General features: G+C 52.3%; 10 protein-coding genes across 10 annotated transcripts; 5 read left to right on the top strand and 5 right to left on the bottom strand.

Annotated features, from left to right (window-relative positions):
- Window positions 1-563: 563 nt before the first annotated feature.
- On the bottom strand, window positions 564-842 carry AFUA_6G03220 (uncharacterized protein; the record flags this gene model as incomplete). The annotated part of the gene is made up of 1 exon (XM_742662.1): window positions 564-842. The coding sequence occupies one exon, from the start codon at window positions 840-842 to the stop codon at window positions 564-566; it is 279 nt and encodes a 92-aa protein (XP_747755.1).
- A 55-nt stretch (window positions 843-897) lies between these two features.
- Window positions 898-2,047, top strand: conJ (general stress protein). The gene is made up of 4 exons (XM_742663.2): window positions 898-914; window positions 973-1,108; window positions 1,164-1,728; window positions 1,784-2,047. Exons 3-4 carry the CDS (start codon window positions 1,603-1,605, stop codon window positions 1,907-1,909), a joined length of 252 nt encoding a protein of 83 aa, XP_747756.1. The 5' UTR covers window positions 898-914; window positions 973-1,108; window positions 1,164-1,602; the 3' UTR covers window positions 1,910-2,047.
- Window positions 2,048-3,182: 1,135 nt separating this feature from the next.
- On the top strand, window positions 3,183-5,278 carry AFUA_6G03200 (sodium:solute symporter family protein; the record flags this gene model as incomplete). Its single annotated transcript, XM_742664.1, has 2 exons — window positions 3,183-4,089; window positions 4,143-5,278. 2 exons carry the CDS (start codon window positions 3,183-3,185, stop codon window positions 5,276-5,278), a joined length of 2,043 nt encoding a protein of 680 aa, XP_747757.1.
- A 38-nt stretch (window positions 5,279-5,316) lies between these two features.
- Window positions 5,317-6,270, bottom strand: AFUA_6G03190 (type 1 glutamine amidotransferase; the record flags this gene model as incomplete). Its single annotated transcript, XM_742665.1, has 1 exon — window positions 5,317-6,270. The coding sequence occupies one exon, from the start codon at window positions 6,268-6,270 to the stop codon at window positions 5,317-5,319; it is 954 nt and encodes a 317-aa protein (XP_747758.1).
- Window positions 6,271-7,534: 1,264 nt separating this feature from the next.
- AFUA_6G03180 (uncharacterized protein) lies at window positions 7,535-9,918 on the top strand (the record flags this gene model as incomplete). The annotated part of the gene is made up of 3 exons (XM_742666.1): window positions 7,535-7,614; window positions 8,509-8,571; window positions 8,862-9,918. 3 exons carry the CDS (start codon window positions 7,535-7,537, stop codon window positions 9,916-9,918), a joined length of 1,200 nt encoding a protein of 399 aa, XP_747759.1.
- Window positions 9,919-10,628: 710 nt separating this feature from the next.
- On the top strand, window positions 10,629-15,013 carry AFUA_6G03160 (uncharacterized protein). Its single transcript, XM_077804948.1, has 4 exons — window positions 10,629-11,152; window positions 11,203-12,350; window positions 12,419-13,211; window positions 13,266-15,013. The coding sequence occupies exons 1-4, from the start codon at window positions 10,811-10,813 to the stop codon at window positions 14,784-14,786; spliced, it is 3,804 nt and encodes a 1,267-aa protein (XP_077661084.1). The 5' UTR covers window positions 10,629-10,810; the 3' UTR covers window positions 14,787-15,013.
- Window positions 15,014-16,786, bottom strand: AFUA_6G03150 (glycoside hydrolase family 39 protein). The gene is made up of 3 exons (XM_742668.2): window positions 16,508-16,786; window positions 15,990-16,297; window positions 15,014-15,921 (listed from the first exon to the last, which is right to left on the bottom strand). Exons 1-3 carry the CDS (start codon window positions 16,682-16,684, stop codon window positions 15,114-15,116), a joined length of 1,293 nt encoding a protein of 430 aa, XP_747761.1. The 5' UTR covers window positions 16,685-16,786; the 3' UTR covers window positions 15,014-15,113.
- A 287-nt stretch (window positions 16,787-17,073) lies between these two features.
- Window positions 17,074-19,913, bottom strand: optG (OPT family oligopeptide transporter). The gene has a single exon (XM_742669.2). The coding sequence runs from the start codon at window positions 19,797-19,799 to the stop codon at window positions 17,436-17,438; it is 2,364 nt and encodes a 787-aa protein (XP_747762.1). The 5' UTR covers window positions 19,800-19,913; the 3' UTR covers window positions 17,074-17,435.
- Window positions 19,914-20,328: 415 nt separating this feature from the next.
- Window positions 20,329-20,818, top strand: AFUA_6G03130 (uncharacterized protein; the record flags this gene model as incomplete). The annotated part of the gene is made up of 2 exons (XM_742670.1): window positions 20,329-20,437; window positions 20,481-20,818. The coding sequence occupies 2 exons, from the start codon at window positions 20,329-20,331 to the stop codon at window positions 20,816-20,818; spliced, it is 447 nt and encodes a 148-aa protein (XP_747763.1).
- Window positions 20,819-22,040: 1,222 nt separating this feature from the next.
- AFUA_6G03120 (uncharacterized protein) lies at window positions 22,041-24,486 on the bottom strand. Its single transcript, XM_077804947.1, has 3 exons — window positions 23,124-24,486; window positions 22,501-23,051; window positions 22,041-22,434 (listed from the first exon to the last, which is right to left on the bottom strand). Exons 1-2 carry the CDS (start codon window positions 23,630-23,632, stop codon window positions 22,811-22,813), a joined length of 750 nt encoding a protein of 249 aa, XP_077661083.1. The 5' UTR covers window positions 23,633-24,486; the 3' UTR covers window positions 22,041-22,434; window positions 22,501-22,810.
- Between the last annotated feature and the right edge of the window lie 1,223 nt (window positions 24,487-25,709).

The raw sequence follows: 25,709 nt of genomic DNA, 5'->3' as shown, positions 1-25,709 counted from the left end.
TAGATCAGACTCAACCTCGGCTTCCAGGAGGTTGTCTAACTGTTGCTTAGTCTTCGCCAATAGTACAAATGATGAGCAAGACCACATATAGCACCCCATTGTCCAATGTATACTCAGCCCTCCTCCACAAGGCACAAAGCCAAGCTTTCCGCACAATTCTTATCGGCTCTAGGCGGCACAGTGGCTGTGGAGCTACGTAAACCCAGACTTCTGCGAATGATTGCGCGGCATCTGTTGTCTATCTTGGGTGGACCGAGGATGCGTAGTCGGCCGCGTCACAGCTTTGATTCCTTTCCAATCGCTGAATAGCTTCCTGGGACACTATGAGGCGATTCTCAATACTCGATAAGCAAGGCAAGAAGAAAGATAGAAAGAAAGATCTGACTAGGACTCATTCATGACAGGAGTACTTCGGCTCATATTAGGGTAATAGTCATCTGTCCCTGTTCCAGACTATCCTCCATAGATCCGCAGCAATTCTGCAACATGCACCGGCAACAAGCTGCGACAGGAAATTGAGGGGTTGTAGGTGCAGGTATGAAATCGTGATATGACACCGTGTTCTATCTGTGACTGGAAAGCCCAAGGAGAAGGCGATCAGAGGGACTCTTCAATTTTCCCTCCTCTCCGAATACGGCCCATATGATGGCCTCAGGCAACCATAAGGACACCACTGCTCCCCAAGCCGCTAGTCCGTATCGGGTTATCACGTGCTTCGCTGTCTCCTTGTCTCTGCAGACAGCGAGGCATCGATGGGCAGCAAGTTGCAACTTGAAGGAGAATCCGTCGAATGGCATGATTGAGAACTGGTCCAACTGGAAGTATGCAGGTTGAGAGGGCATGTCTGCAACCTACTATGCAAGATTAGCCATTTGAGGCTAGCGGTGTCCCCAGTAGAAAACAGGTTGAGTGAGGTAATGATGATTGAAGACCACCCTGCTGTTGTACAACCACCGGCATTGACTGGTTCAGTGAGTGGGAATGCCTTGTATTCCAGTTAAGCAATGTGATGTGTTGACTTCTCGACTTCTCTCCTCATCGGCCAATTCTATGGCGTCAGGGGGCAACCTTCAACAAGCTCCATGAGGTATAATCCGATGCTGTCATAGTGAGGTTTACATCTCTTCCTGAAACATGCAATCTGGCACTAATCTGTACCCCAGAGCCCACTAACTTTTTTGGTATACGACCTACGGGCCCAGGCCCGCGGGTCTTCATCAGTCATCATCAGTGATATCTCAGGGCGGAGGTAAATGCAAGCAATCTGGATTCTTTCCTGCCATCTCAGTAATACGTCCTTCATGGCTGCTATCGGACATCCCAACAGATCTGGCCCCACAGATGATGTCGTCTGGCCGCATCTTCAGTATGCGGAGAGAAGTCACTCAGAGTGCATCAGAGTGGATACAGCGGGTCGATCAACGTCTCCCCACGGGAATAGTGACTGCATCACTGACAGACCACCAGCTACATCATGATGTAGTCAGCTCGCTCTTTCCAGCATAAATACCTGCCTTTCCCTCGCCCGAATCCATCCAAATCATCAGATCGAATCACCAGAACAACCAGCATACATCAATCTCCTACTTCAATCAGCTCAAAATGCCCGCTAACCAGAACCCCGGAAACTTTGCCAACCGCCCTCAGGAGGAGGTCGAGAGCATTGCTCGCAAGGGAGGCCAGTCCAGCCACCAGGGTGGTTTCGCCAGCATGGACCCCCGGAAGCAGGTACGTCTTCACAACGGTCTTTGCACGTTGACGTCCCCCACTGACGTCTTCACAGAGAGACATCGCTTCCAAGGGTGGCCACGCCTCCAGCGGTAGCTTCCAGCCCGGTGACGAGCGTGCCCGTGAGGCTGGTCGCAAGGGTGGCCGTGCTACCGGTGATGTCGATGAGCCCGAGGAGTAAATCGGACAATATGAGTGACGACCTTTGATGGACTCGCTGGCAGTGCCACATGTACTATACTTGAATGAAACAATGGACTTTCACTAAGATGTTCAAAACTTGGCGCTTCAGGATGTATTGCATAACCCCATACCTGACATTCTGTAGTGTTGATTCAACACTTTTCGGGATGATCTCTTGTTTTCACATCTACGGACCTACTTTGGTCCATATTCAGTAGCAGAGGATTGTTCGTCAAACAGGGTTAGACTGCAGGTGCTGCAGACAATGCGCTGGCCATAGCCATAGTATGACCATTGAACTCGCTATCCCTGGTTGGAACCCGAACGGACCCTACAAGCGGCTCCAGGGTCTTAGCACGCAGCTGCCGCAGACATCCAGACGGCTTGTCATTAGATGAGCTTGCAGAATTGGAATCAACGGGACTCTGTAAATCTTGGGGCACTCTACCCAGTCCACTACAGACTCACTAAAGGTTACCTTTTCACACCTACAACTCCAGATTTCGGTAGGATCATGTAGTTTGTATGTCTGCAAGCATGCTCTCTTTCATAGTTCTATCCTTAGGGTACACATGCATGCAAAGACGGCCGATGATCGACACCTGATCAGTATATTAGCATAGCTGACGACCATCTTGAATAGGCAGTTCAATTACCTGTATGAGGATGATCTACATCGAGGCTTATCGGGCAGGCCGAGGTACTGATGTCGTTTTGGCGCCGCTTAGAGAAGTAGTGGGAAAAGAAAGGAACCGAAGATCTGTATCTTCCGAGCATTCTCGGATATTGTTGCGCAGAATGCGCCATTGGAGTAGATACCAGGGGTCGTTCTGGCCTCTGTCATTCATTCTTTCAACTACCCTATCGGCCTCATATCCATATCACCTCGTCCTTGCTCGATTGGAGGAGAGATCGGTATTGGATAGATGGTTGGTTATTCGATTGATGAATTGGAGTATGTAGAGGAAGTGATCAACATTTGTTGGACGATCCTGATAACAACCTGGCCAATATCAATACAACCCCAACTCCGGGCTCGAGTGTTAACTGGCTTGATACAGTTACTCCAACTGCTAACGGAGCCTGGATTCTTGCAGATAAGTTCACAAGCGTTCTGTGGCTGTCAGACTCTTATCACCTACTGGGATACTCCAATGATAAGCATGCGGGGTATGTATATCCCTTCTCGATGCCACCTGACAATCTATATAACAGCAGCAGAGACGCCTCCTTCCTCGGGGAGGATGAGTCTGAGAGGGTGAGACACAAAGATGGCCCATTCCAACGATCTACAGGTCCTCCCCCCCAGCGCCGGCTATGGCATCGTCATCGGCATCGGGGGCATCTTCGCCCTCTTCATGCTGGGCCTCACCTGGCTCCAAAACCGCTACACAACCTTCTCCACCCATCAAGCCGAAGAATTCAACACGGCTTCCCGATCCGTCAAGCCCGGGCTCATCTCCGCCGGCATTGTTTCGTCGTGGACCTGGTCCGCCACGCTCCTGACCAGCTCCACCTTCGCATACAGCTACGGCGTCTGCGGCCCAATGTGGTACGCCGCCATGGGGACCCTGCAGATCCTCCTCTTCGCGCTGATTGCGATCAAGATCAAAGCCCACGCCCCAGGCGCACACACCATGCCGGAGATCGTGCGCGCCCGGCACGGGACCGTCGCGCACCTGACGTACCTGTACAACGGGCTCGCGACGAATATGCTCGTCGGCGCGTGTCTGGTCCTCGGCGGGGCGCAGGTCGTCGCCGCACTGACCGGGATGAATGTCTACGCGGCGACTTTCCTGATTCCGGCGGTGGTCGCGGCGTATGTGATTGCCGGCGGGCTGCGATCGACCTTCATTGCGGATTATACGCACACGGTGATCCTGTTTGTGGCCATTCTGGTCTTTGGGTTTCTGGTTGCCGCGCGGAGTGAGTTGATCGGGAGTCCAGGCAGACTGTATGACTTGCTGCAGGAGGCGTCGCGGGAGATGCCGATCGCGCGGAATACCGACGGGTCGTATCTGGCTTTTCGGTCGGTTGGCGGGCTGGTCTTTGCGATTGATATCTTTGTCTCCGGGTTCACGACGGTATGGTTGGATCAGGCGTACTGGCAGCGGGCGATTGCCTCGCGGCCGGAGACTTCGGTCAAGGCGTATCTCCTGGGTGGGATCGCGTGGTATGGTCGGTTCATTATCTCTCCTCGTCTGTGACTGCGCGTGTTCTGACGTCCGCAGGGATCCCGTTTGGCTTTGCAACAGCCATGGGCCTCGGGTGCGCAGCCCTGACCAACAATCCCGCCTTTCCCACATATCCCCATCCGCTATCGCCCGACCAGGTGGCAGCCGGACTCTCTGCCCCGGCTACGGCTATAACGCTCCTCGGCCAGGGAGGCGCAGTCCTCATGCTCATTCTCCTCTTCATGGCCGTCACGAGCTCCACCTCCGCTGAGCTCATCGCCGTCTCGTCGCTTCTAACCTTTGACGTCTACAAAACGTATTTCCGCCCGCGCACCGACTCGGCTACCCTGGTCCGGGTTAGTCACTGGGCCATCGCGCTGTACGCGCTGGTGCTGTCCGCCTTCTGCAGCATCCTCAACGCAGTCGGCCTGAGTCTCACCTGGGTCCTTACCGTGCTGGGTGTCATCGTCGGCGGGGCCGCGGTGCCCGTCGGGCTGATTCTGCTCTGGAGCCGGATGTCCACAGTTGCTGCGATCGTGGCGCCGTGGATCGGTTTTGCCTGTGGCATCGTGGTTTGGTTCGTTACCTCGACGAAACGGTCTGGGGCGATTAACGTCGAGACGACCGGGGATGGGACCAATGCCGTTGCAGGGAATCTTGCTTCGTTCGGGGTCGGGGTCGTCTCGGCTGTGCTTCTGAGCTATCTTTTCCCGGAGAAGTATCCGTGTGTGGATGCTCAGGTGGTGCCGGGCATTGAGGGTGTGGCTCCAACGCCTCAGGAGGACACAAGACAGCCACCGAAAGCTGCCGACGGTGATGAAAAAGCGACATCAGCGCCGGCAAAGAATGATATTGTCGAGTTCCTCCAGGACGAGCACATCGAGCCTATGGATCCAGTCCTGGTCCGCAAGGCAGAACGGCTGGCGCAGGGAGCGAGTCTCGTCTTCATCCTCATCGCCGTGATCCTCGTGCCTTTTACGCTCTTCGGAACCAGCTACGTGTACAGTAAGCCGTTCTTCACCGGCTGGGTAGTCGTATCCCTGATCTGGATCTGGGCCAGTGTCATCATCTGCGTGGTATACCCCGTCGTCGAGAGTGCCGGCGCGCTGGGAGACATTTCTAGAGGACTATGGATGGACATGAAGGCGTTGACGGGAGTGAAAAAGCAGAGTTTGCAGACCAACGCCGTCTAAATTCTATCTAGTTAGTATCAGTTTTAAACCCGGCAACTCTATTCCCCAGCCAGAAAGCAAACCACGGCCAACGCAAACGCTTCTGAATCATCCTGTCTCCCATTGTAATCGTCCCCCACCTGCTCCAAGAACAACCCCAGCTTCGAGTCCGTCCAGCCCAGCAGCGGCGCAAACTCAAGACACATACTCTGCATCCCGCACGCGTCCAGCTCGTAGTGTCCTTGCACCGACAGCACCCGGCCGGGGTAGTACATTCCCTGGATCGGACAGAGAGGCGTGCTCCCGATATTCACCCACGGCGCGGGCAGCGAGACCGCGGCGGTCTCCGGCAAGACGCCCTCGGTGCCCCCTTTGACCATCACCCGATCGCCGTGGAACATCTGAATCTTCAATTGTCCGTTCGGCAGATGGCCCAGAGCAAGGGGAAACGCATCGACAAAGTCCCGATTCAGCTGGACTGTGTGGATCCCCACTTCCCTCCCCAGTGGACATTTCTCCACATACACGTCCCCCGCCCCGGAGTCGACCAGCGCATGCCCAATCAACTGGTGCCCGAAACATGTGCCCATGATCCTCACGGCGGGATACTCGCGGAACACCGTCTGGAGGAACTTGGCCAGCGTCTGCATCCAAGGCCGCTTGTCGATCTCGTAGACGCCCGGCGCGCCCCCCGTGATCAGGATCGCATCGATACTGTGTTCGGATAACGGGGTTTGGGTCTTGCGCAGGTGCCGGAAGTCAGGATAGTGTCCCCCGCGGATATCATATGGTGTCACTGCGATGCGGATATCGCTTCCCGGCGTGAGGGCGTTGAAGCGGGTGGCGGCGTCTTGCAGGGCATGGCGGAAATGGGCGCTGCAGAGGCCATGTGTCTCGTAGAGGCTGCGAGGGGGGATGTCGACGTCGAGGACGGCAATGTGGATTGTTCGGGTCATTGTAGTTGTCTTGCTCACTGTGCTGGGAGTCAAGCGACGATGCCTTCCATCCTTCATATACTCCTCTGCCGGGCACAGAATTCATACACGGCTGAAACCTCTTACATAACATCTATTGGGTAATGAGACTACATTTTGGAGGAGAATATCCACTCAATTCCAACGTGGTCCTACAAGATGAGCATGAGCAGCGCAATGGATGTATAATCCGGTAGCTAAAAGTGAGCTTATTCTTTCCAGAGAGTGATCTACGTTCTTCCCCGTGGGGCAGGTGGCCTTATTTTTACGTACAAAAAGTGCTAGGGTTGATTCTATTAGCAATATTATTATCAAATGAATTGGTTATTCGTTCTCGGTTTCCGGGATGTTCCGATGATTGCAAAGGGGACCTTCTTTTCTTGTCTTCTCCTTATAAACAGAAGTTGCTCCTTGTGGTGATGTGAATGAATTGTTGGAGAAACTACGGCGGATTTTGAGCGAGCGTTGGAGTATCTCATCATTATTCTGCAAATTTCGCTATCACGAGGTTGTCTATCGGGACGGATCCGAACCGGATCGTCGGTCTGGTTGCTAAGAACGGTCTGAGCGTGCCAGTCCATTGTCAAGACAAGGATTGCGAATATGTCAACGTAGACCGTAGTTCCTTCATGGGCAATACGCATACCCAAGTATACCGAACAGCATATCGAGGACAGATGGTCCTTGATTGAAATATATGCCATCAAGGTGGACAGAGGTTCGCAACTTGCCCTAGGCATAGGTTCTTCGCAGGGCAACAGTACCTTAGCACACTCTGCCACCTGCAGTTTAAACACACCCAGTGTCCTATCTGAACGCGAGACGATGCTGTACTCAGTGGATCTGAACCTTCGAACGACAGCCTCGCTGACAGGGGTGCATCGATGCTAAGGCCATTCGATGGCAGGGAAGTCCAACAATAATATACTGCTCTCAGGAGCACGGAGTCAATAGCACTGATCATTTGAACATGTCGCCCTCTCCTTTGACCCGCCATGTGGAGCGATCCTGGCCCAACTCCATCGCATGATCCGGGGAAAACTCCACCCCAGAAGCAACTGTGTCCGCACCACTTGATCAATGGGATGGACCAGCGCCGTGGCATAATCCGGGGAAAACTCCACTCTCAGAAACAACCATGTCAAGCACCACTTGATCTGGTGAAAACTTGATAGGACATGTCTCCTAAATCGTCGTTAACCGTACTGCATAGCAGAATACTCCGGTTGGAGTTGACAACAGTTTGTGTCCTGATAAACGAGTCATCTCATTCTGCGAATGTCCAAACGTATAGCCCTGCTTCATGATAGACGAAATAGAGCACACGGCTTGGAACGACAGAACTGGCTGGATCATGGCTAGCATCTCCATTTCGTATATTACGTACTCCGTACTAGTTGGGGATAGCCTTGCGAACCACGTGGCTAAACCATCGTCGTTTGAGAGCTAATCGGCTGTATATACCGAAAGTACGACGTTATAGCCAACCCCTGAGTCCATGCCTGAATCTACACAGGACTCCGTACAGTGGTGATGGTTCATCTCCTTGACACCGAGTCCGCTCCTTGTCAGTGAGCGATTTTTCTGTCTGTATACAGTGGAGCAGGCTGATGTGTCGCTTGCTACGATTGGCTAGGAGCACGATTAGAGTGGATTCGCGAATGTTCTTGCGCGCCACCATTGCATCTTGTGGCTGCAGGTCATTTGTGGACTCTGCCAGCTGATTGGCTGGAACCCCATTAAGTTTAACCTTGTAACAAACTCACCGGAGGAGAGTCGGGGTCACCCCGGAACGGACAGCCAATCATGTCACTGCCCTCTTTCCTGATGTGGCCGTTAGATGGAAATGCTATAATTAACCGAAGGCCTTGTCGTTGGAGCCATGGCTACGGCGTACCCTTCGGCGTTTGAGGCTGATGAAACGGTCGAAGCCAGTGGTCAGTCTCATGTGATAACCACACATAACCACACAGACAGATCCGAGACAGATATCGGTAGGTCGTTTGGCAGGCGTTCGACACTAGCCGTGGCTAGACGAGGTGATGCGTTGTAGGGAACTGCTCCTATCGGGCGGTGCGCTTTATCATAGCCCCAATTATACAATCTCATTTTTAAGCTGATAAGCTGGAGGGGATCCACCAAATGAGACCAGCCCCCGAGATCGGATCTCAATGGCTCAAAATCCATGTACCTATGTATGCATGTCAGATTGCCGTCCAGGCTTTTCGCAAGTGATCGCGCGATCGACCATGGAAGCCTGCTCGTGCATCGAGCCAGGGTCGCAAAAGCCAAACAAATCAGGGAGAGGAGGCCGTCGATCACAGCCCTGCGGTGGAATAAGTAATGAGGGCCGGCCATACCCGGAGACTAGTAGAGTTCAAGCCTCTGGAATTGTTTCCCCGACCAAGCGAGCGTCGAATGATACGGCGATTGTAAGGAAGAAATAAGCGAAGGTCTTATCGTCCCTCGGTAGCTCCAATGCCGTCGCATCAACCCTGCTAGTGCAAAGCCTCTTTGCTCTTGTCTGCCCGGTCCCTAAAATGACGAACGAACACACAGCCCTTTTCATAAAAGCGACCCAGCCCAGGGTAGGGGGCGTCGTTTGCCTTCGTTCCCCGCCGTCTGAACAGCTTTCTTTCCTGTCGTTCATGTTTCAACAACACCGTCCTCCACAGCTGGCGGAACCATGACCCAATGGCCATCATCCGCAGCACCAAGAACGACCTGAACGTAGCCGAAGACTTCTCCATTGCCTGCTTCATCGCCGTCTCCTGGTACAATGCCATCGAACTCATTGTCCTGTGCTTCACCACCTTCAAGAAGCGCGGCGGCTTCTACTTCTGGGCCCTCCTCATCTCCTCGATCGGCATTCTCCCCTTCGGTCTGGGCTACATCCTCCTCATCTTTGACATCTACCCTGGCTACTTCTCCGTCGCGCTCGCCGATGTAGGATGGTGCGCCATGGTCACGGGCCAGTCCCTGGTCCTCTGGTCCCGACTCCATCTGGTCGTATACTCCCGCCTGGTCTTGCGCGCCACGCTCGCCATGATCATCATCGACGGAGTCATCCTGCACACCATCGGCTGGGTCTTCGAGATGGGCGAGCAGTCGCCCCGGTCCGATTGGTTCACCCCAGCCTTTAGTATCTTCGAGCGCATCCAGCTCATCGGCTTCTCCATCCAGGAAATCATCCTCTCCATCATCTACACCAAGGCCTCGCTGCAGCTCCTCAAGCTCCGTCCAAGACAGCAGTACCGCTCCACGCTCGTCCAGCTGGTCATCGTCAACATCCTCTTCATCCTCATGGACGCCGCCATCGTCACCTTCCAGTACGCGGGCCTTTTCCACGTCCATGTCTCCTTCAAGGCCATGGTGTACAGCGTCAAGCTGAAGCTCGAGTACGCCATCCTAGGGAAACTGGTGCATATGTCGAAGATGTCGCATTCGAATTCGGCGCCGACGGATCGGTCCGACGCGGTGGAGATGTCATCACGGAGGACGAATAATCGGTCGCATCTGGAGCAGACGAGGCAGCATCGCGAGAGTCAGACGAGTATTATCCGTGAGGGAGCGGCGTTCGATGGTGAGGATCCGGCGGATTGTTCGCGGGTGGGCTCCTTGAAGGGGTCGTTCCCGTCTAGCAAAGAGCCGGACGCTGCGTGTGTGGAGGTTGGTAATCGATTGTGAACCCAGTAAGGGTTGATGAATGATGTATATACACATATACATATATGTGTGTGTGTGTCTGTGAGGAGCGAGACTCGTCTTACTTGGTCATTTTTCTTTTGTATATAATATGTAATGATAGTTAGTCTACTACTAAATATGAAGCCACGATGGCAATGAGCAAGTCTCTGTGATCGCTGAGTTGCAAGCTGCATACATATCATTTTGCATATCTGCGACTACTATCATCTCGTAGAGGAAGTACCATCACGGCGCTCGTTGTTTGCCTCTATGAGCGCTGCTCGTTTACGGCTTGTTTACTGCTTATTCGCATATTGCCACTTTAGGCTGAGTGCAACACTCTTGCTTCGCTGTATGTAGATCGCTTTTTCCATGCTCTTTCTCCTCTCTCTCTCTTCTAGGTCGATAGCCAGAATCAAGATTCCTATCTCACAGCCTCCGCTGCCTTCCAGCGTATATTATGCCAGAGAGGTTACGCATGAAAACTAGAGCAACAAGGAATTGCTGCTTGTCATAGCATCCACTGCGAGTTGGCAATGACACAAAGAAGAAACCTGAAAGACGAAAATGACCCCTGACCCCTTGAGCCTCGTCGTTTGGCGGTCAGCGTCTACAATAGACATGTCACTGCACGATGCAGTGCATTATAGCTGGTCATGACTTTATTGGTCAGTACGACAGGGATTACCTTAAGGAGTCAAAAACTCAGCCTCATCTGTCTCTGGTCAGCCTTGCGGATCGGCGGGAACGTATAAACCATCATGTCGCCTCCAACTCGAAATGCCGGCAAGTCTTTAAACCCATCGGCTGGTCATCAGCAAACTGAAATGTCCCAAGTTTTTTTTAGAATACTCGCAGTGATGAGGGTGAAGAACCACAGCATGACTCCACCATGGAACACCCAATAGCAAACGCCTCGAAGCTCAAGCCTGAGATACGCCTGGGGCAAGCGCTAGCCAGCTTCAAAGCAGTGCTCTCAACCAATCGGAGAGCAAGATTCGACGAATCGATCGCGGCCTTCAAAGACCATCCCCCAGATGCAAACGATGTCAACCGCCTGGCCGCGGAAATCAACCGTGATATCCAACGGACAACGAGGCAATGCTATGGACCGCGTTTTGTACATGTCTTGCAAGCTGTGCAACAGTACGCATCTATAGGCGACGTGGTTGTAGGAGGATCACAGAACCTGGTTGCTTCGGGAGTCTGGGCGGCTGTGAGGCTGACTTTGAAGGTCTTCATATCTCGATTGCAAAACGGTGCGGGATTACTGACTGTGCCTAGATGTTGACTCAAAGCGCTTCTTACCTGGAGAAAATCTCAATGCTGTTTATGAACGCAGGCAGAAGTGCTCCCCGATATCAGGATATGGCCTTGCTTTACCCTCGCTCGAAGCGACTGCGGGATGCACTATGCGAGTATTTCATTGTGATTTTGAATATTTGCAAGCACGCTGTGGATTTTCTGCAAAAGTCCCCATTATCGCAGTTCACATCGGCTATATCGGACTCTTGTTTGGTGTCTTTCGAGAAGGACCTTCAACAGTGGTCAGTTGTCATTGTGGAAGAAGTTACTTTACTGTCAAGTCAAAGCCTCCAAGAGGAGGCGAGGGAGAATTCTCGGTTTCGGCAGATCATGGTTAAATTGTCTGATTCTCGGAATCGGTGCCAGCAAGTGGCTCTCAGAATCCGGATACTTGACGCTTGTTCCACATATGACTACCAGACGTCCTGGAAGCAGGCTCGAAAACAGGGCACAACAACCTGGTTCGCGAGCACTAGTGAGTACCAAAGATGGAAGGGCACGCCTTCCTCATGCGCCCTACTATGCACCGGCAAACTGGGGTCGGGCAAGACAACCTTGCTGGCAAACGTGGTTGATGACCTGTTTTGTTCAGCTTCGAAGGGGTCAGTTGCGTACTTTTTCTGCCGATTCGATGTCTCGGACTCGTTGACTGCGAGGACTATCATCGGATGTCTTGCACGACAACTCTTAGCGCAACAGCCTATTGACCTGACGAAGATCGATAATTTCTGGAACAATTCACTTGCGGACCCCGACGAGCAAGCGATTGTCAAGTTTGTACAAAAACTACTTTCTGTGGATCCGATTTACAGTTTGGTTGTGGATGGACTCGATGAGTGCCCGGAAAAAGAGCGAAAGATGACGTTAGAGATACTGCAGCAGTTGCGAAAGCACTTGAAAATTCGTATGTGCCTGTCATTCAGGCAGGACGCGGGGGATCATGCCAAAGTCGCAGCTGGCATTCTGAATGCGCAGTGGACACTGCCTATCCCCGAGAACAACCCCGACATCGATGCTTACATCGACGCCGAGCTACGTGAGCGCCTCGAGTCAGACAGGTTGTGTATTAGAAATCCGGCTATCATTCTGTCGATCCAACATGCCCTGGTCACTGGGGCCCAAGGAATGTATGTATCCCCCCTACACCACTGCCTCAACCGGCTGCAATCAATGACTACGGGGTCTGACAAGTTAGGTTTCTCTGGGCCACACTGCTACTCGACTGCATTTGCATGGAGCAGACAGACGAGGCAATTCTCCAGGCCCTTGAAAGCCTTCCGCAAAGCCTTTCAGAAACATTTAGGCGAGTTCTACAGCAAACTGGTGTCTCAAACATCCAGCATCGCCGCAGGATTGTGCAGTTGGTTATGGCTGCGCGACGGCCCCTATCAGTGGGGGAACTATGTGAGGCACTCAGTGTCATTCCCGGTGACACGACATGGGAGCCTGCACGACAAATCAATAATATTCATGCGGCCCTTGCAAGTTGCAAATGCTTGATCATCATAGACGAAGAAGAGCAGACTGTCAGATTTGCCCACCATAGTGTCAAGCAGTTCTTTATTGCTCGGGGCGATGAACCAGAAAATCTGAATCCCATCAACCCAGACGAAACAAATAAAGAAATTGGCCGGGTCATTCTAACGTATCTCAACTACGGGATTTTCGACCGTCAAGTATCTCGCACAGTCGTTCCAACAATGTCTGCTGTGAATGTGCCAACTCGAATCGTGAGCAGCGTCTTCAGAGACTCCGTTAACACCAAAAGAGTCGCCCTGGAACTGCTCAAGACCCGCAAAAATGGCAAATGCGACATAGGCCAAACCTTGGCCGAGACGGCCATGGCGCAACGGAGATCTCCAGCGGAGAGCCATCCCTTTTTGGCTTATGCCAAGGACTATTTTAGGTATCATATTCTAGGGGTCTGGAATTGTGAGAAGGAAATGGGACAGCTGTGGCAAGGCCTCTTGGCGCGAAATTCTCTTGATGTAAGTATAGCTTCAGTTCAACATCCTGAGCTGACACACACTGACAAGAGCCAGTTGCGGATTACCGATTGGCTGCAATATGAGTTGCAGCAACGGCGAGTGACCGGCCTCGATGGAGAGTTTGTTCCTTGTGATGTTCTGAGCCAGCTAGTCACATACCGTGTTGTCCGCAAGGTCCTCGAGGAGACTGGGTTTTACGGATACGGCGCATCGACACTGGCGCATGGTATCCTCACCGACCGCCAGCGATGGTTTGCGATCCTTGTGGACATAGGAATCAATCATTATCTTGGGGCCCACTTTCAGTCGTCGATGATTCAGTCTCCGCTAACAGACCGCGATCTCCCCATTTCGTCGGTGCAATTTCTCGAGAAATACAAGTCGAACATCTCTCAGACCACTGGATCGCTCACTGTTCCACCGGGGTCTAACATTCCGAGCAGCTCACGACCTGTCGGTCCGATGGAGACCGATAGATGGATGACATTGGCTGAGTTGTTCTGCCTCCGACAGCACCAGTACCTTGCCACTATACTTCAAGAAGGTCAACACTATAACTCGGAGGACGGGATTATGCTGTTCTTGCCGGTTGGAAACTCCTTCTATAATCACGACTATGGATCCCTAGTTGTTGAAGTTCACCCTGCGCACCATGACTTTCCTCCAGCTTATCGCGGTGGCGAAGACGTTGATGGTCCTTACGTTGTCGCGCTTTGGCCCTTCTCTAAGGCCATGGATGAGCCTCCGTTTCTTCTGTTGTCTCAAGGGGGCTTTTGGGATGTCCCGTGGCATCTGCTCCGAGCAGTTGCATCATATCGTCCGCAGCAACAGAGCGGAATATTACCTTTCGAGACGATGCGTCTGATTTTCCCCGTCCTTGGCCCGAGCCTCGCTGACGTTTGGCAGCAAAGCTTGGGTACGGATATGCACTCCTCTCGACGGTTCCTCAGATTCTGCCTGTCACAAATGACTGGCATCGCCGAGGCTCTTGTCTTCGTCATTCAAAACGATCCAGAAGAGTGGTATATCTCACTACGCAAGATTACGCCACGCAGCATTCAATGGTGCAAGTACTCACGCTCCACATTCCAGTGGGGAACTCTGCGGCTGGATCTACGGACCCTGATAGCAGATCCAATTGAGCGCGCCCCTCGGCAATCTGAGAAGGCGTATCGTGCCCCGCATGAGGCCAAGGGGAAGAATGGATCGAAACGCGACTGTGTCTGGAGGCTGGGATGCATATATTTTGAATTCCTTATTTGGGCTGTGATGGGATCGACAGGGCTTCAAGAATTCCGCGAGGCTCGGGGAGGATCCAATGCTCCGTTCTATTCACAAACGGACTCTGACCATCATCATCCAGGATTCGAATTGTCCCCGGAGGTTTGCCGCTGGGCGGACATGCTGCTCAACGAGCCCGAGCTTCCGCCGGAGGTTCGTCGGTTTGGCGAATACCTGCTACGGGATGTGCTTGTAGTGGACCCATCAGCCAGGCCATCGGCCCGCCAGCTCGCCTCTGATTTGGAAGACCTTCAGAAGCTGCAAACGGTGGACAACTTGGATGGGGACTGGTAACAAGTATGGGATGAACGACGTGGCAGATATTGTAAGCCCGCCACCGAGTCGATCCCAACTGGCTCGATCGCTGAGTTACGGGAGACCCAGCCGATTGCAAAGATATCTACAGCGTGCTATGTAATCCAATAGGTCTAAGCCCTCCGTAAGATTGGCGTTGGCTAGAGATAGAAATCCACTCAGCAACAGTATGGGAATGATGTTTCAATCAGTAAACCACTAGACTACTTCGATCTGCCACCACGGGACAGTAAGATGACGGTCGTTCAGAGCAGATTATGACCCTCTCTTGGCTGATATGGGAATACCGGCTGCTGACCTCAAGTTTTAAATCTTAAACTCAAACGCATACGCCGACGTGGTATCCGTCTGGTAAACCGGGAACGTCACCGAATCCCCCGAATAGACATGTCCATACCAGCCCAGATCCTTCGGCCCATCCACCTGACCATAATGCACATTCGACGCAACAGGGAAGCCCCAGGTATGCACGTTCAGCGTCCCGCTGGTCGGCAACCCCAGCGCAGACAGCTGATTCAACTGCAACTGCCACGTCCCCGTGGCGATGCGCACGCCAACCAGCACCCGCGCAACCCGATCGTCCCCCACAGCCGCATACGCGTCGAGCTTGAGATCCGCCGACGGAAGCGTGCCCACCCGGTGACCCGTCATGTTCAGATTATAGTACTTGTACACCTGGTAGTCGCCGGTGGGGAAGTACCCCGTGCCCGTGGGGTCGTAGTTGCTGTTGTCCGCGTTGGGCTTGCTCAGCAGGCTGGCGAGAAAGTCATGCAGCTTCCACCCGCTCAGCCAGTTGCCGCGCAGGCCGACCGCGTTGATCCGCTCCAGCTGGCTGATCCACCACGCCGAGCCGGCGGGGACCTCCTCGTCGAGCACGGCGTACTCGTTGATGTTGATGGGGCGCCCGGGCAGCCCGTACGTCGTCTGCCAGTAGACGAGCCCCGCCTGCGCGGAGAGCAAGTCGCCGCCGCCGCCCTCCATGTGCCAGGCGTATTGGTCGGGGATGCTCTTGTTGGTCGCGACGAACGACGCCCAGTTCTTCCACCAGTTGTTGCCGGGGAGGGGCTCGCCCGCGGATGCGGGTCCGGAGAGCTCAACGCCGGCGAGCTCGGAGCTAACCGCAGTTCAGTTCAGTCTATCCATTGGAGTGACTCGTACTGTGGAATAGACGCCAGGACTTACCGGAGTCGGTGGAACGTGCGACCCCACATCTGCAGGTACTGCGTTTGATCCCGATTCCAGAAGAAGCTGAGGTCGGGCTCGTTCCAGATATCGATGATCAGGCCGTCGGTCATGCGGTTGGCCTTGATGTCGCTGAGAAGATGCGTTAGGTAGTTGTCCCAGCTGGTCCAGTCGCCGTTGTCGCCCGGGTAGGGTGCAGAGGAATTCTGCGTTCCGTCGGCGCCCCACAGATCGTGGATCAGGAAGATGAATTTCGCGCCGTGCTGGCGGGAGGTTTTGTAGTTTGAGAGCGCGGACGCAAAGCGGGTCTGTCGTTCTCAGGAAATAAGACTCCCTTTTTCTGGGCAGGAGGGGGGTGAGTGTAGTACCTTGTACTCATCCAGTCCCCAGATCCAGCCCCTTCCAGGTGCCGGAACCTGGGCGCCACCCGCGCGATTGTAGTTGAACCCCATGTCTGTGTAGAATTTGGTCTATGCCTTGTCAGGAGGGTTCGTAGTAAGGGAGAATCGAAGACATACAGGAATCTGATTCGAGGTATCCGGAAGCCCATACAAAATTCCCGATGCGAGATGCTGTGGCTTGCCCGTGTTATTGGCAAAGTTGACCTGCGCCGTGACGGAATCTCTTTTCTGGTGGACGGGGTTGCCAAGAGCCGTCCCGGCCAACAGCAGGGAGGCAACGGTGGTCGTCTTCATGGTAGCTGGTCTTGGATTGGTGCTTGCGTAGTGGTGCTGTTCAATTGAGCTGAAGAAGAGTCTTCCAAGCCTTTATATACCTCAGCGGTGCCATAGGCCCGGCGGAGTGGGGTAGGGTCATTCCGGCGGCGTAAGAGTGAAGAGATACCCCAGGAACCCAATCTGAGGGAATCCCCGAGCGGAGCAAGCTTATTTTTCCCTGCAATTGTGGCGTCGTCCGGAGCCATTGGACCGAGACGATGATCATCCCGCCGGTGGGGTTACGGCCGAACAAGAGAGCGCTGTTGCTGAGCGCCGGCGGGGAAATGTGGGGATGCGGAGAATCCGGGGTTGACATCAAACTGGATGCTTTGGGCCGTGCTCCCTAGGTACTCCGTACCGATTATGGTGTCTTGGGTCAGTACCTGCAAGATACTCTGATTGGGTATGTCATGACCAGTACTGTCTCGATCGCTGAGTACATGTTTTGGTTTGTGGGGTGGAGATTGTTGATAATAAGAATCTGAACCTAGGTGAACCCAGGAAGACCGGTGAATCTACTTCGGATGGCAACCACTGGGGTCTAGTCGACCAAATGCAGTCATGGCTGAGCCACAGCAGACGTGAGTTTTCTTGTGGAAACTGTGGTTGTTCTGGAGCAGTATGGCCTTCTTGGATATACGGCAACAGGAAGCCTGGTTGATCTCACACGGGTATACGGGAAGTCTCTTTTCCGGTCTAGAAGTAACAGTAGATATACAGACTAACACGACTAGTCCAAAGCAAAACACCTCTCCACGGAATCTGGATTATTCCCCCACCAATTCGGCATGGAGATCTGCTTCCCCGACCCAAAGAACAAGAAAATCAGCAGCATGTTCAGGTTGAACCCGGCATCGAACGCCGCTGCAATCATGTAACTGTACCGCTTCCACACCTCGAACCGCTTCCGATACGCCCAGTACATGACCACATACCCCCCGATAATGGCAGACGTGTATCCCGTACTCAAATTCCCGTAGAACACCGCCAGCCCGGAGAAGAAAATGCTCACGTTCCAGAGATCGATGCGCCAGCGCGGCAGGAGACGATGCAGGCCGTACAGCACCGGCGGGAGCAACGCACCCAGCAGGAACGACCAGGGGAGCGGCCTCATCTCGCTCTGTTTGAAGAGCTCGGCAGGTCCGATGACGGCGTACTGCACGCCGAGTGTATTCGAGGAGATGAGCGACTGGCCGGTCCATTGGTGCAGCGGATCGGGCTTGGCGCCGGTAAGGACGTCGCGCTTGGTGGACAGGACCCAGCGCATGACGGCGTAGTTCATGGGGATGCCGAGGACGGTGCCGAAGACCTGCGAGAAGAAGACGGTGCGCGGGGGGATATGCATGTAGTGTCCGATTTTCTGGTCCTGGAGCATGTACTGCGCGCGGTACCAGGCGTCGCCGGCGATGGAGCCGTAGGTGGAGGGCCCGCAGGGGTGCCGGTGGCCCTCGCCGGCCTTGGTGTGCACCATGTAGCCGTAGATGAGCTCGTTGAAGGAGCCAACGGCAAGCTGGTAGTTCGAGACGGCGTAGAGGAAGGCGAAGGGGAGGACCAGCGCAGCGGCGCTCCCGAGGGCGACGAAGACGGTCCAGATCGGGATCCAGAGGTAGCCGCAGGCGATGGAGACGATGAGGATGATGAAGCCGGCCATGAACAGCACCAGGTACCACCAGAGCGGGACTTCCTGGTAGGATCGCTGGAGAACGTTGAGGCGGTCGGTGTACTGGTGATTGATGCCTTCGCCTTTGGTCTGGGAGGTTTTATCCCGGGACCTGAACATCTTGAGGAGGTTCCCCTTGACTTGGGAGTAGCCAAAAGTAGCGACCCATGCCACCGACGCCGTGACCTTGGCGTAGTCGAAGAATGTCGCCCAGACGTTCTGGAGCCCCATGTACATGGGGCCGATCTCCTCGTAGGCCGTTTGGTTCAGGCGAAAGTCGGGGGTCAGCAGATCCAGGATGGGATATTTGGTGCCATTCGTCGTGAGGAGAGAATTGGACATGAGTCCGTGCTTGTATGAGCCCAGGTTTCCCCATTTGGCCGCGGGGAGAAGCACCCAGCAGTTGAAGGCAAATGCCAAGAACAACACCACCTGCGTCCACCAGGGCGTCAGCAGAATCGATGAGCCGTTCCAGTTGATGTTCGACCAGTCCAAGGAGAGGTTCAAGAAGCCCATTCCACCCATACCGGATCCAATAAAATTGGCGACGGGGTTCCGGGGCGCAACCCAGCAGAGGAAGGCAAGTGACGAGGTGAACGGAAAGACATACTCGGGGAGGAACTGCCAGAGCGTCATTCCCAGGAGGGAAAAGAAGAAGATCTTCATCTGACGCTTGGCTAATGGGGATGAGGTGTCTTGCTTCCGGAACGTCTCGAACAGGGTGGTTTGCATCAGGGCCTGAGGCCAGATGAAAGCAGGATCATACAACAAGATCTGCCGCGCAATCGCCGCAAAGGCATATCCAATCCAGACAATCGCAAACATGAAGAAGATCGCCACGGCCGGGTGCACTCTTTCTCCATAGAACAGTTCAGCCATCGAGATGGGAGCGTAGCCCAGATTGTAGGTCGCGCCAGATGCTGCTGTCAAGGTGACGAGCACATGCTCCTTGATACTCCACGGCCCAGGGTTGAGACTGAATGCCCATTTCGTCAGCGGGATGCGGATCGTCCAGGCAGGGAGCCACCGCGCCAGAAAGTGGCCGACATAGTGACAGGCAATCTGCACGAAGAAGACGGAATACGGCGCTTGCGTTGTACGGTAATGGCTCATCTGCGACAAGAAAGCCCCAGGGACAACAAAGAGGAGGGAGAGCAGGAAATAGCGACAGGTGATGGTGGGCAGAGTGGGATCGTCTGTGAGGCTGACCAGTTGGCGGACCTCAAGGGGAAGTGCTGCAACTTCGGGATCTTGTTCCGTTTCTTGCTCGATGGCCGCTGTTTCGCTGACCGGTTTGATTTTCTCTGCATCATTCAAAGGCGCTGCCGTTGCAGGGGGTGATAGGGATTCATTACTGCCGGCCGAGGGGGTAGTGCCATCCGCGGCTCTTCGTTTTCGGTTGAAAACCGACAATCGGCCCATTTTGTCCAGCATCTACCTGCCTACTTCGTCGAAGAATTTCGACAGAAGAAGTGCATGAGACATATTCGAGTATTTAAGGGCCCTTGCGTCTTGGTTTTAGCTCGGAAGGCGTGATCGAGTGGCTATCTACCGCAAGCAGCGCTATTAGTCACCGCACCGGCGATACTTACATACTAACCTTGCTCTTGTGTGAATACGGGAATGGGCCATCTCTAGTTATCAAGATATCTGCTTGTTGGATTTCCAAGTATGGATGCTGATTGGGCCATTCGGAGCTTAGCGTTGGCTCATGTGGAGCCATAACGTGCATTGTTCATTCTAGCGGATGGCGTTATGGGCGGATGCTTATTCGTGATCTAGAGGCTTGAATCTTGACCAATGTGAGCATCCTCATGTCGGAAGCTTTCCCGCGTGGCCCCCGTACCATTCCAACCTAGCAACGGAGGTTGCCTCGTGCCCTGAAGGGCTTTCAAGGGAGTTTCAGGGGACTCGCTCCCGCCATCCAAACCACCACCCTGGTAAACTGGCCATCCCCATCAACATGAAACACGTTGCAATTCCGCATGTCATTCTGGGTGCCATCCATCAACTCTCCAACATAAGTCTGTTCGGTGGAAACCCTGCGATTGACCTCGTCGACAACGATGTTGGTGATTTCATGACGCATCGTTCGAGCTGACTGGATAAAGGCAGAAAACACGAGGCGGATCTCGTCGCCCCCGGTGACTGTGACATGGTCGGTTTGCACGGTGAAAGTGGCATGCGGCGCAAAGTGGGCGACTATGGCGTCGACATCTCGGTCGTCGACGGCTCTAAAGAAGCTGGCCGGTAGGGACGCCAGCCGGTCTCGGGTCAGGGTCATGTTTGGTGGACTGGATGTGCAGATTGGCAAGAGCGTGATCACAGTTGGAGAGTTCCAGATGAAAATTGCTGTGTGGATTAAGTGGCAGATCGTCAAGATCAGTGGAGGGCTTGTCCCGGTCCTTGGCAAGTTTAACCAGCAATCGGCTAAAGTTAGATATTACCAGTAAATAACACGACCGACACTATGTTCAAATACACAGCTGGACTAGAACAGCATTTAAGCCTTTAAATACCTCGTTCACGCTGCTGTTAATTGATGGTTGTGGTATTCTTAGTTACAAGTATGATGTCAACCACCAACACCGCTAAAATAAAAAGTGTTTAGACTTCCATTTCCAGTATAGGCTAGACAGTAGAAACGATAGTGCATATTCTGGTAAATACCGGAACAGAGAAGCTACTGACAACGGAACTATACTGCTTTGTGAAGGATGGTTATGAGCCAAATCCAGGCGATTCCAGCCAACCAGAATATCCTTAATACCCGCAGAAATCAGAATGCACTCTCCTCATGTCGATGACGAGAGCAAAAACAGGGACTCATCAATGGTTCAGCCATCTAAACAAGCCATCATCCTCCTCCCCATACGACTTGCAGCAACTCCAGCAATGATCCTAGCAATGTCAGCAGTTTCCCGGGGATACAATCAGAGGTAAGTCAAGCAATGCCTTACCGCAAACTTGTGAGCATGCTGCACGTGTGAAGTGTTAGTAATATTCTGTTACTTTAGTCGATAGAAGGGGCTTTTTCTTCTTACCCATTCATGAGGACATTCGGGTTCATGATGAAAGCACACTTTCCAACAGACTTTGTTAGGCTCGTAGTCTGTCCAAATGACTCTAGCACTTGCTCCGGATAGAACAGCTGCCGAAGCCAGAAGAACAGTGGAGAACTTCATTATGTCGACTTGATACGAGCTCAAGTGGAAAGAGATATGGTTTGATATCAATAGAACTGGGAGTTACTGCACTGAAAGGAGGATGGCCTGATTCCACAGGAGGGGAACGACACATTTATACCCATTTCACCACAAGTAATCGGTTGCCCAGCATCGACGATTTAACTAGAGAAGTGACATCCTAATGACCCAATAACACCTACTTCAGACACTTGACGCGACGTGTATAGACGGATTTAGTAACACCAGAGCGTTTGACGAATGATGAGCAAATCTGCTAGTCTTATGGATAATTCACTTAATCGACCTTTCAAGGACGATTGGAGATTAGTAGATTTCACTAAAGCTTTGCAAGTCATAGCTACACAATCGTGCCGATACGTCATACAAGCCGGCAGGTAGAAGACCTTTAGAACCGCCTAGACCAGTCTATTTAAATGAACCCTGTCTTCACCTTGGGTTCAATAACAAAACCATGAGTGCGCCCATAGCAACAGGTATGCAATATAATGTAGAGGAGTAAGGGCTTGTGGCTTGCAGTTTCTACAATTTTGAGTCATGTGAGAATTGCATCTGAGACTTTTATTCCCTCACAAGAGCTTGTTTTATCTGATGCTTGACTTATTCACCGGCCAAAATCTGAGATCAAGATGACGCGCTTGAGAATCATGAATTGAAATTATTAGCTGAAGCATTTACCGAATCGGGGGGAGATGACAATGTTTGGAAATTTGATGTTTGCGGTTGGTTCCAACGCGTATTAACTATCAAAACCTTATGCCATCATAGGTTATGGCTGCATGGTTGAAATTCTGGCTCAGATGCTTTTAGGTTATGTCCATCGATGATTCAATTCGTGTAACCAATGGAATGCAATTTGAGCACTACAAATAAGGTCATTAGGTAAATTCGAAGCCAAACTCCTCTTCATACCAGGATATATCACGTACAATGCTGAATGGCAAGCTGATATACAAGTTTTGCCTTGCAGCCCTTCCATGAGGTATATTGGTAGACTCAGGACCTAGCATGATAGTGTTTATACTTCTGAATGCAGAAAATCTTGCGTGTGGATTATCACTATGGCTGCGTGACTAATGTTGTGAAGTCATTGTAAGGGTACTTTAGCTGTATATGACAGTGGTAACTTACTCAGTTATCTCACCGCATGCCCTTCTACAACATGAGCCCAATGACTAACCAAACATCAAACCATCGCTCGGATGAACCCACCTGTAGGACCAACCTGCCATTCCTTCGTCAAGACCCTCTGGAGCTCTCATCAGCACTCATTGCTTCTTGATGGCGTCGGCGAATATTCTCCTGAAGATTATCCTTTCGATTTTTTGTTTCATAACACCCCTCGTAGGGACAGACAAAGGAGCCAGGCGAGTCGTGAATAGTTCTTTTATGACGCCGAAGGTCTTGCCGGCGTTTGAAGGGCTGTCTTTTTTCGCAATCTGGATGGTCGCATTTAAGGCTCTCTGGACTGATGTATGACCTAGATGAATTAGCCGTCAGTTACAGCTTCGCTCAATTGCCATGAGAGAGTTGTGAGCGAATGGATACATGCCTTTTTCTCGTCCTCGGAGCAGAATGGGTAGACCCATTGGATTTCACCGTGGCCTTTGTGTGATTGCTGGCGGGGCATTGCTCCGCAGCAGCGGGCTTTGTAGGAAGATAAGGATCGCTGGGAGTAATAGTCCTAGGCGGCGCCGACTCCAACTGCAGCATTTCCCGGCGGAAGCCACGCCCCCCGGACACGGACCGGAAGCCGGGACTGCTAGCCACAAGGGATGGCGGCATTTGATTGGTTTGTTGCGCCTGGAATTGGACGGGGAGTTGTCTGTGAATTTCAGACGGGAGGAAAGAATCTTCGTAGAGTAGGGGATCAGCAAAGAGGGCATTAGATGCATTGCACAGGATGCCACTGCTTCCATTATCGTATGATGGAGCATTGTTCGCAACCTGTTCTTCAGGAAAAAGAGAGCGAGGATCTAACGTGTCCGTCGTGTCTTCGGGCGTAGACAGGAACGAGGCTGTTGAGACATCCAGCCAAGAAGGAATGGGCAGATCAGACATGACGGTTGGAAGAGAGTATGAGAAGACAGTGACTGCAGATGTTGTGAAGAATTCCCATGGCGACTCATTGCGACTTTCATGGCCTTTTAAAGTCCACCTGGGATGAAGGATTGACGTGCCCGGTCATGATCCAGGGCGCGTTCGATGGCACCGGAACGATGACAAGGACCAGTAAACCTGGTGCTTCATCAAGTACAGCTCAGTAATAAAAACTTATTTTGCGATTCCTCGGCGTAAAATTCACCGCATTTTTCCTTGTCATCAATGGTACTTGCTAGTGGCTCTGGAGAGAGCCTTTGTCTCTGCAGTATCGTTCCCTCAGTCTGGCGTGTCTGGGTTGGGTTGTATGTGAGGAAAAAGGAAAAGATGAATAGAAAATAAACTAAATAAATAAAAAATAGGAAAGGCTATCTGATGCAGCAGTTCTGATTTGCTCAGGGGCCTGCATTAGTGTTAGGGAGAGAGCCAGGCACAGGAGGACATGAAATAGAATTTTGTCAACATTCTCGTTAGCATGCATCGTACGCATGGCACGTTGGCACAAAGCACACATACCCATGACCTCGACGTGGGTGACGGAGTATAGCATGAGAGCACCCCCAGCACCCGTCATGCCACTAAGCCACTCGGGGCTTGGAGATAGATCCAGAAGAGCCAATAGGGGCCTAAGCAATGATGCTAGGTTGCTAAGTTTATTGCCATGTTTATGATAGAGCAGTGCCAACAGTAGCGCTGTTGGGTTTAGATGTCTTGGTGGAGAATATGACTGGTAAGGGGGTGGGTCATTGTATCGGGCAGGGTTCACGGAACGCTTGGGTACGGCGGACTATTTGTACAAAAGGGACTTACTTGGGCTGCGGAACTTGAGTCGTCCAAGCCCTCCTCAAAGCTGCACCCAAACTACATACTAGTACGGAGCAGGATGACCTCCATATCAATCATCACCAATCACGTGATTTCTCACTCATCAATGTAGTACGGTATAAGTAGCCTTAACTTCTCACGCAAACAGCGCAGAGCTATGTTGCTGCTTAGACTGGGTCTTAATCTTTTAGTTATAGTCAGAGTTTAATAGCTGAATAGAGCTCTTATCATTTCAGTTGCTTTTATCGCGGTAATCCTTATCATAGTCATCATGGTCGGCATTAAGGTCCATAGAGAGGACCTCTGTCATGTTTGGTACCCTGTGTATACCTTATGGTTGAGGAGCCTGCCTCGTCCAATGGCCAATCTAAAATCCTCCTCACATCCTGCTTTGTGTTTCTTGGTCTGGTGTGGGGGCAGTGGTGGCTACCATTGCTGATGGCCAGGGTCATTTGGAGCAGATCACCTTGGAGCGTCATGGTATGTTGACGAAGGGTGAAGCTATTCCAGAATGGGCTCACTGGGGAGACGCAGTATTATTCGTCGCCATGACACTTGAAAAAGGATGACCAGGATAGGGGTTCAGACCAAGGACTCACTAACATGTGGAGTACAAGTAGTCTGGCTGTCTGCATGCGGTCTGCATGCGGATGTGCTATCTGTCTGGGGGTTAATTCGTCACCGCGTGCCCTGTTCTTGGTTTCTGGTCTCCATGACTTTGGTTCCTCAACGCGGACGGATATCACGCACTGTAGGTACAGTCTTGCAGCGGCGGTGGGTCAATTCTAGCCTTGTATGGAAAGTCGCTTGAATCGCCGAGGCCAATGATACAAGGCTGGCCCTGCCAGGATTAGGCTACTGTGGTTAGTTTGTAATTGATCAATGTCTTGGATACTTTCTCCCATTACTGTTATCAATGCCTCTTTTGCACAGCCGCAGCTTTAACTTTCCTAGAAGCAATTGATTAATTTGAATCTCATGAGAATAAGAATAAGGTATCGAATAATATCGAATAAACCAGCAGATGCAGCAGATGGATGGACCTTGGGTCCTTGTTTCGAAATGCAGATCGGGATGTTTCAGTCTGTACCGGCGCAGCATGCGGAGAGACGCATCGAGGAGAAACATCAAGAAACCAGACATACCTGCAGCCCCAAGTAATTGGAAAAGTAACTTGTGGAAACGGAAACTGATTATTTTCGTGGATTTATGA

The sequence above is a fragment of the Aspergillus fumigatus genome, chromosome 6 (genome assembly GCF_000002655.1).
Source record: "Aspergillus fumigatus Af293 chromosome 6, whole genome shotgun sequence".
NCBI lineage: Eukaryota > Fungi > Ascomycota > Eurotiomycetes > Eurotiales > Aspergillaceae > Aspergillus > Aspergillus fumigatus.
This window is presented reverse-complemented; position numbering and strand designations above follow the sequence as displayed.